General features: G+C 45.8%; 1 protein-coding gene across 1 annotated transcript; it reads right to left on the bottom strand.

Moving 5' to 3' along the window:
• Nucleotides 1–4117: 4117 nt before the first annotated feature.
• On the bottom strand, nucleotides 4118–4621 carry LOC117862797 (universal stress protein PHOS34). Its single transcript, XM_034746321.1, has 2 exons — nucleotides 4432–4621; nucleotides 4118–4341 (listed from the first exon to the last, which is right to left on the bottom strand). The coding sequence occupies exons 1-2, from the start codon at nucleotides 4619–4621 to the stop codon at nucleotides 4118–4120; spliced, it is 414 nt and encodes a 137-aa protein (XP_034602212.1).
• Between the last annotated feature and the right edge of the window lie 5313 nt (nucleotides 4622–9934).

Raw genomic sequence — 9934 nt, 5'->3', positions numbered from 1 at the left:
GGCGATTCAAATCAGCCCGGATATTATGGGATACGTGTTGTAATCCGACTCAGATTGCTTTCCATGTAACAACCAGCTAGATTAGATTCAAACCGACTTGTAATCCTTGGTCGTCAGCCTATATAAGGTGGTCAAGGGCGCCTCCTGAGGGCATCTCAATTCTCAAGCAATACAATCCACCAAAATACAGGATGTAGGGTATTACTTTACGGAGGCCCGAACCTGTCTAAACTCTCGTGTTCTCGTGATCACCTTCGAGTTTTTATCTGGCGATCCTTCCTGCCTACAAATCAACCACTTGGATAACCCACTGCTGGACTGTCGGGCTATAAATCCGAAAGATACAGACAGTGATCGAGGCTAATTTGGATGGGTTTTGCATGCCAATCGTAGAATCTGACAGGGTCGAATTCAATATACGCGTTCGAAATAGCATTATGATATTAGCATTTCGCCGGAACTGGAAGCGTGTCGACAAACAACAGCTTGCTATAGCTGGAGCATTTGGCTGGTGGTCCTCCCATTGTGCTCGCTAGCTTGATTCCACTAGCTACCAGAAAAAATAGAACCGTCCATTTGCTTGTGAATTTCCTGGTGATTTTCAATAGACCCTGTTGATGAAGTTTAAAGTGGTTCCTTGCTATTGTTAACACATTCATGGCTAACTTTTTCTTACCATCCTTTTCACCGTTCCACAGTGTAACGATGAGCTTGCTCATGACCCTTGATTCTGGCCTGGAACCAGTTCGTCACGATTATGATCTATGTTCCGAAGGCTAAAGACGACGCGCATGACGGCATGATGGATCGAGCCGGTTGCTTCATGCTGTTTACATTGGATTTGCGTGGGAACTGACCATCCAATGCAAGGTATTACTCCTGGTGCCTCCCACGTACGTATAGTTGCAGTCTGTCAGTCTGATGCCGTTACACGTACGTCTGATCATATGCAGTGTAAACTAGTCGAGATTCAGATTCACCATTGCTGTAAGGACCGGGTCTCCCGCTAATACGCGCTCTCGTACACATGGAATAATTAAAACGTTTTGACGTCGATCGTGATGTGCTTAGGAAACTGCGGCAAATGCACTCAAGTAAGCCAACAACAGCCATCCCTGGTACAGGTACATATAATTTAGGTGGTGTTTGGATATGAGATGTTAAATTTTAGCAGGATCACATCGGATGTTCGGATGCTTATTAGGAGGACTAAACATAAGCTAATTACAAAATTAATTGCACAGATGGAGTTTAATTCGCGAGATGAATCTATTAAAGCTAATTAATCCATCATTAGCAAATAGTTACTGTAGCATCACGTTGTCAAATCATGGACTAATTAGGCTTATAGATTCGTCTCGCGAATTAGATTCCATCTGTGCAATTAGTTTTGTAATTAGACTATATTTAATACTCCTAATTAGTATCAAACATTCGACGTAACAGCTGCTAAAGTTTAGCCCCCTTCGATACTCATAGTTTGTTTCAAAAGCATTTGGTATTGAATTAGTTTCTTGGTTTGGTTGACGATCTAATTAAATACAATTACTAGCTTGGAGCGCATACCGACTACACGTGCACAGCATCTAGCTTAAGGGGTGTTTGGATAGCAGGTGTTAAATTTTAGCACCTGTCACATCGGATGTTTGGACACTAATTAGGAGTATTAAACATAGTCTAATTACAAAACTAATTGCACAACCCCTAGGCTAAATCGCGAGACGAATCTATTAAGCCTAATTAATCCATCATTAGCGAATGGTTACTGTAGCACCACATTGTCAAATCATGGACTAATTAGGCTTAATAGATTCGTCTCGCGATTTAGCCTAGGGGTTGTGCAATTAGTTTTGTAATTAGGCTATGTTTAATACTCCTAATTAATGTCCAAACATTCGATGTGACAGGTACTAAAATTTAGCATATGCCCTCCCAAACACCCCCTAAGCTTAGACATCCAGCATGCTCTGACCAGTGACCACGACCTACTTAAGCAAGCGTACACCTGGTATGGTAGCCATTCAGATTCTGCAGGTCCCACGAAGCTCGCTCTCGTGATCGTTTCCAGCCGATCGGGAAGTCGCCGTTGAACCGCGAAGCGCGGGCAACGACGTTGTGGGGTCAGAGATCACTGGGTGGAAAAGTAGCACGATTCCAATCCGGTCCGGCGGCTTCTCTTTACTCATTCTCGTGTCAAAGGCTCAAAACCCAAAGCTAAATAAGGCCTTATTTATTTCACCCCCAACTTCCAACTTTGGCACTATGCAAAAAGAAGATTCTCCATCACATCAAACTTGCGGTGCATGCATGGAGTACTAAATGTAGACGAAATTAAAAATTAATTGCACAGTTTTGTTGTACTTTGCGAGACGAATCTTTTGAGCCTAATTAGTCAATGTTTGGATAATAATTCACAAATACAAACGAAACGCTACAGTGTGCTACAGTGCTGTAACAGTAATTTAGCACCTCCCAACTTTGGCAACTAAACAAGGTCTAAATAACTTGACGCCTTGATCAGATACTTCTGTGCATGAGTTCAATTTTCCATGTGCCATACACATATACTCCACATTTACACCTGATCCACATCGTCCAATGATTAATGTGGCAGGGGCGTAGGGCCCTCGACGTCGCTTGCTTCGTCGATTCGTGGAACAGTGACCTGCTTGTTGACGATACCCTGACTCACATTTTCCTTACGTTTAAATATTCTTGCATCTTCAATTAACGTTTGCAAAGAAAAATCAGTGATCAAAAGAGAATGTGGATCGGATATATGCCCATCGCCTCCACATCCAATCGCACGGCAGACTGCACCGTGCATGGCTAGGGCTGCTAGCTGTAGAGCAGATTCACACCCTACATATCTGAGTCCATAGCTTCTGCGCGAATGCGTGGTGCCGTGGTGGTATCTTCGACATCTGGCATTCTGAATGAAGAAGACAGGAAGGCAACGAAGCTTTGAGTTAAGAAACCTGGGACGGATCGAGATCGTGTCCGGTGTCCCCAGCTTCACATTCATCCCGTATTCGAGCTGCCTGTCATGCCAGTATGTAACTTTGGTACGATCCTCGCCAACAGAAAGAAAGCACGCAACCGGGCGGCCGGCCTGGTCAACACGTACGTATACGTCGCCCAAAACGGCCGGATTGGCCTTGACCTGAGCCGCTTCAACTCGGCCGGACGGATCGCTGCGCCACGCCAGTTTCGGGCACGGCTCGGCCGTCCTTGGACGGATTCACGGCTCGCAACCCGTGATCTCCGCACAAAAGCAACAGGCAACCCTTTGATTCAGAATTTTTTATTATTTTTAAACTTTTTTTAAGATATTTTTAAAAATAACCCCTCCACACCGCTGCCACGATGGCGCGGCTGGTCAAGCCGCGCTGATTAGGCGTGGCGCTGCCCTGGCGCGACAGCGCCTACGCTTCACAGGCGCGCCTACGCTTCGCAGGCTATCCGGTTAAGCGCTGCGCGGCACGGGCCGGGGCCCGGGCCCGCTGAAATTCTGATGCGGCTTCGAGCCGGCCCGCCTTACCAGACGCGGGCAGCCGGGCTTGCACGATTCAAGGGCACGTACAGCTAGCTGTGTTTCTACAATGCAGCCGTGCTGCTCGCAGGTACACCGTCACACCGAGCCCCTTTTTTTGTCCCAGAAGAACTGAACAAGTCGTCTCTTACTGTTTCACCAAATATATCTTACCCATGTCTTCAGCAAGTGCCCATAGACATGGATTATGGAAATCGCGAAGTCGTTTACTGATTGCCTCTTGATCATTTCCTCTTTTTACGAAAAAGGAAGCCAGTTAAATGAATGGAGAAGTAGCTTTAAATTTACGAACTTGCTCGTAAGTTCACTGGGAGAAGCTATACCCTCCTGCGTAACAACGACAACCTTACGATCAAGCCTTATCTATTATCTTGTTAATACAATAGTGTTAAAAAAATCATCACGTTCGCCGAGGGTCTAGAAATTTTCACGTTAATCTATACTTATCTATAATAGATAAAGTGCGGACCGCTTCTGCTTTTTTTAGTTTGGTCCAATTTAATCTCATTGACAAGTGATCAATTATGATAAATATAGTCAACTCAAAAGGACCGGTTGATACCTCTAGATGAAGCCGTATCCATGGCTGCCCATGACAAGCAGGTCGGCGCCCACCTTATCGGCGGCGTCGCAGATGACGTCCCGCGGGTCCCCGCCCTCCACCAGCGTCTCAACCGCCAAGTGCGGGTGCTCGGCGCAGAGGCGCTTGGCCTTGTCGACGGCCGCCGCCGAGACGTCGGCGGCGTGCCTCTCAACGCTCGCCAGCACGTCCGAGGTCATGATGTACCCTGCGTGCAGCACAGCGCGTCGCAACTTGTTATGGTGAGCTTGGAAAAAACAACGCGCGCGCAACCTACCAACTGATGCGGTAGCGATACCTGCGCTGTCCATGGCAGCGTAGACGGGGCGCGGGCGGCGCGCGTGCACGAGGACGAGCGTGTCGCCGCCCGCTGGGGAGACGACGTTGGCGAGGCACCAGGTGAGTGCGTGCACGCTCTCCTCGCCCTCGTCCACGGCCACCAGGATGCGGCGCCCGGCTTCAGTGGTGGGGGGAGCGGCGGATGCCATGCTGGAGAACCAAGCACGAGGATCGCTGGACGAATAACAGTTGGAGGGGAGCGGAGCGGGTCGCACAAGAATTGGATGCTGCTATCGATGACGATGACGATGAGAAGGGGCTGAGATTAATTATTTTCTCTATGTGTTGGAATTAATAGGTCAATTTTCCTCACTGGAAAGGAAGGACACTCACGAGCCAGAACATTTGTCATAAATCTTAATAAAAGAACATGCGATGTATGCTTTCTTTCCTTCTCATCCCATTTGCATCTTAGATGTTTTTCATTCTAAACACAATCGGAATCGACAGTACCACTAATGGCTATTCATATTCAGTAAGGAATGCAGACCGGGCGGCACGTAACTCAGATCGTCGCAATAATGTTGTTTCATGGATATCTGGATTGTGTACGTAGCAATCGTATTTCGTGGAAATGTTTCCGTGTACTGATGATGACGATGAGAAGAAAAAAAATGGTATAGCACCATGAAACATGAGTAGGGGAGAGATGAAACATGAGTAGGGGAGAGGGTAAAGATCCATAGCAACGTACATGTACTTCTGCTAGTAAGAAAAAATTAAAGAATGTACACCATTAGATTTTATGAAGATCTAACGGTCAAAATTAATTTAAAAAATCATATCGTATACGACACATAAATAAAAAATAAAAAAATATTATCTACGAGATATGATACTGGATGGTTTTAAACTTTACATGGACTCTACATGCTACATTGATTGGTCGATCGGTCATCGGGCGAAGGCTGGGGATCGCGGTAGATTTCTGGACTGGTCACGGCACGCCGGCGCAGCCGCACGCACGGACGAGGCCATGCCACGCGATAGATAGGCGATGTGAGTCGTGTCACCGGCCGGGTTGCTAGCGCGGCTCTGGCAGGAAAAGGCGAACGGCGAGCGTCCGATGTAGAAAGGCGAACGACAAAGCACGAACGGGATAGTCTACTGTCCACCCATGAAGCGAGCACAGAGACCATAGAACACGTACAGCAAATTAAACGAACGAAAACAGCTTCGACTACACGGATCCACTACATGTTACAACAATACAGTACTGTCGCTAGCTTATCCCCGTGTTAAAATATCTTGCATTGCCCTATTATATTGCTAGATATTAATAGATCATATATCAACTAGAGAAGAGTCGGAGCAATAAAAAAAATTAAATTTTTTGTTTGTTTTTTGTACGTATCGCATCCTTGCATGATTGAGGTGTTCCAATCCATTCTTTTTTACTTCTACATATCAAACACCTTTTTCTTTTTTTAGAAAAAAACAAAAATAAACCAACCGCAAATATTTTTTCTTATTTCTCTAGTTTCTCTTGCATTGTCCTTAAGTATAATCTATTATTATCTCAATACCATAGCGTCACCATGTTCATCAAGAGGGCTAAGAAATTATCATATTGATGAAAAAAGAATATATGAATAATTGAATTTTATGATTGTAGTGCGTAGTAGAGAACCCAACCTCCTGACAGAATTTAGTCGGCAGCTAGAGAGAGAAGTACGAAGAGAAAGGGAGGGAGTGAGAGAGAGAGAGACAGGGAGGGGGGAGAGGGAGGAAGTTGCACCATGAATGCTTGCTAACTTCATGCAACATTGAGAGCTAGAAGATGCAAGCCACTTCTTTGCAAGTAAGTAAATCCATGGTGTATGTGAAAGATTCTAGAGAGAGGTAGTAAGAGGGAGGGGGGAGAGAGAGCTGCATATTCAATCAACTTTATTGGCTACTGCCGACCTCCATGGCTGATGGCGAGTAGGGCTAGCAATCGGAGCCAGACTAATGGGTGAAAATTTGTACCTGCCCAGTGGTCATCTATACTCCAAAATCCAACAATCGTAGTTGTTGCTGATGGCTAGAACAAGGCGATAGTGGGAGACATAGAGAACATCACGTGGATGGAGTAGCTATTGGATCCCGCAGCAGAGCAATATCTAGTACGTAAGTCTAGTACATGATGTGGCAACTTGAGGGTAGCGGCAGCCACAAGGTGGCCATTCAAAGGTTGGAGAGGGACATGGAGGATAAAGGGAGTGAGACAACCAACTTATGCAATGGAGTATCAGGCATTGTTGTGTACAAGAGGGTTAAGATGTGGCAGTCGATGGTGTCGTAGAGATGAGATGCCATAAAGAGGAGGTGTGCAACCACATCCACGTGTATGGATGCCAAGATGAGACAAATGAACATATTCATAGATAGGTACCTGAATTTGGCAGCAAGAAGCAGGTTGAAAGTGTCAAACTTGTGGCTTTCATCGAATTGCCTTAACACTACCTAAAAAAGTTTATCGGGCCAATTGAAACGTCATTTACAGGGGCGGGTGCACGGCTTGCTTCTTCGTAGCTAAAAATAGCTGTTTGAAGGAGTGGAGCACGACATTTACAAGGACGGTTGCACGGCCCGTTCTGCTTTTTGCAGCTTATTTGCGGAAGCAGATCGTCGACCGTCCCTGCTAAAGCTATTTTCAGGGCGGCTCACTCCACGGCCTGGCCATGCACATGGTTCTCCACGGGCAGGCCAAAAGCTATAGCAACCTCTCCTTTTTAAGGAGCGGGTGAACTTATTTGCATCCATTTATTTTGAAATAATACATCCAAATATTGGTAAGCAAGCTTACTACCTGCACAAATAAAAATACTAAAAATATATTCCAGCAAAAATAAATATTTATATTGCTTCAATAAATAAAAAAAGTTTTCTATACCTTATATTTCCTTTTCTCCTGAGAGATATGCATTGAGAATATGACAATTAAAAAATATAGATGATACATTAATCTGCTATAGTGACACAATTAAACACAATTATTTATATCTATTTATTTATAAATAAAATACTAAAAAAAATTGGCATAAAAATCTAGCTAACAGCGCTATTCGCACGAACCACCTGGTACCAACGCTTTCTGCCTGCTGTCTGTATCTACACGGAGTACGAAAATTACTGAGCAGTCCTCTAGTAACTGTCTTTCTTTACAAAGAGAGCTCAAGTTGATTGCATCTGAGGGCTACGTACATAGGGATATGCATACTCACTAGGCATGACCTGATGAATAGACATGCAGTGTTATGGAAAGATACTAAAGGTCACAATCTTGATGAAGAATACAGTGTCTGACACGTCACTTCAGTTGCGAGATACCGTAGTATATCTGACTCTGTTCTTGGGTAACAACGAGAAAATGGCTAAAGTAATCCCCGTCACCGCTAAGTTCCAACAGAGCGACAAGTACCTAGACGTTATACTTGCACGAATTTAAAACTGCAGCATAGCTTTGAACGTATATGCACCCTGCTCACCAGTCACCACCACTCAACATCAGGGTCTCCTTCCGAGCTCCATCAGACCGGCGTGCACAACAATGCCAGTTCCAGAGGATTGGGGACTCCCTCTGGGAGTGTACACCAGGCTATCCAGGAAAGTTACCAGCAAAGGCTTGCGTCTGTATCAGTTAGCTTGCTCCACCTAACGACCTCGACGCCATCGATGCGGGCACGGTGAAAGTGAAGGCGATTAGGCGATGGGTCGACCTCACTGTAACGAACTCGGACTCCAAGCTGACCCAGGAGATCAGGGTGTTGTTTTTTTATATTCAAAGGGACAAAAAATGAAACTTGCGGGATCGGAGCAGTACACGTTTGATTCGTTCGGTGGGTCTACCGGGAGTGTTTGTTCTACGCCCGGCTGGAGCAGCGGAGTTTGCAGGTCACGGTGGTTTGCTTGGTTCGTGCGGCACCAGCCAAACAGACGGCGAGCTCAAATCGCCCAGAAAACCAGCATGCACGATCCGGTCACGACATGCTCACCACTCATCGCCGCCTGAGAGACCGACGTAAACAAAGTCATCAAGTCATCAAGCCTTAAGGGAAACGCAATGCGAAAGTCAGTGAGGCTGGAAGAAGCAGAAGCTGGATTGGACTTGGACGACCGTTTCAGGTGCCGGGAGACGCATCAGGGAGCACGAAACAGAGACTAAAGCTGCTGAACTTCAACGCCGGCCAGATTTGTCAGCGCGCGGTTCCGCGGTCTGCGTTTGGCTGACCGAACATCACAACGCAGCTCGATCGCAGAATGAAAGTTCCTACGCTGCGCCTACGCCCTGTGGGTTACGAGGCGCGATGGACCTTGCCGGACGGCACAAACAGTAGCGTCGCACCTGGGTTCTCCTACCATCTTTAATGCGCCCCACGGACCTTGCAAGTTGCAACCATGGCTGACGAAGATTGGTGTGAGTAACTGGATGAGGACCTCTCGAGTTGACAAGGAATTCTTAAGATGATGCTTCAGATGAAAGGTGTGAACACAGGTGCAATCAGCAGTACGTGCGCACGCACGAATGAGCCTGCACAGTAGTGCAAACAAGGGAACGGTGGAGGTTCTCATACATCAGCTGATTTGGGGGGCTGTGCGCGGTTCAGCGCTCAGAGTTTTCAGACATGGCACCGGACATGCAAACGGATAAGTTAGTGATGGACGGATAATGCATCAAGTCGATCAGCAGAGGCGACCAGAAAAAGGTCTACAAATTTAAAATATGTTCAGATTTACGACATTGCAAAGAGGCGTTAAGTGTAATACCACTTCGAGCCCATCGCTTACAAATCTAAACGGCATTCGAATTTTCTCGTCGAGTTCCACACTAACTCTTCTACATTGAAGCATTTCTTTTCCACCCAATACTCATCACATCACCACCGGTCTAGCCACTGGCCAGAGCCCCGACCTTTCTTCCCCCCGGCTCACTCACCCACCACCCAAAACCTCAAACTCGGAATCTAATCCTAGCCAAGATGGGACTCGCTGGAGGTGGAGAAGACCTTTATCGGCACGGATCTTAGTTTAAACTAGGTGAAATAAAAAAAATGGTTGCAAAGAAAAAACACACTTGAAAGTGTTATAGATTTTCCAAATCTCAATGCTCGGCATCGTAGGGATGTTATGGATTAACACATTAGATATGGTTTCTTTTTTCTTATGAAATTATTTTCTTTTATTTATGGCATATTTTTCCTCCCAATACGTGAATACGTGATAGATGTATTCTTGGACCGTCTAATATTTGGCTAGGGATTTGGTTAGGCGGCCACGGTAAAACTACAACGCATCTTAACAATTAATAGATGGCATGGGCCACAACACGGACGAGGTTCCGATGCAGTAACTGATGCGTGGCGGAAGTATATGTGTAGTTACTGCATTAGATGCTCGTCGCTCCTCATGATTCCTACATATGTTAATGGGATATCAGAAAAGTGTAGCACACGGAGAATTTAGAATGGGTGCAAAGATGC

Source organism: Setaria viridis, chromosome 7, assembly GCF_005286985.2.
Source record: "Setaria viridis chromosome 7, Setaria_viridis_v4.0, whole genome shotgun sequence".
Lineage (NCBI taxonomy): Eukaryota > Viridiplantae > Streptophyta > Magnoliopsida > Poales > Poaceae > Setaria > Setaria viridis.
The sequence above is the reverse complement of the archived record's forward strand: the minus strand, read 5'-3'. Positions and strand labels throughout refer to the sequence as shown.

Excerpts from the sequence above, each read along its gene's own strand:
- LOC117862797 (XM_034746321.1), bottom strand. The coding sequence starts at position 4,621 with ATGGCATCCGCCGCTCCCCCCACCACTGAAGCCGGGCGCCGCATCCTG. Across the intron at positions 4,342-4,431 it reads CGCTGCCATGGACAGCGCAG|GGTACATCATGACCTCGGAC; the intron begins GTATCGCTACCG and ends TGCTGCACGCAG.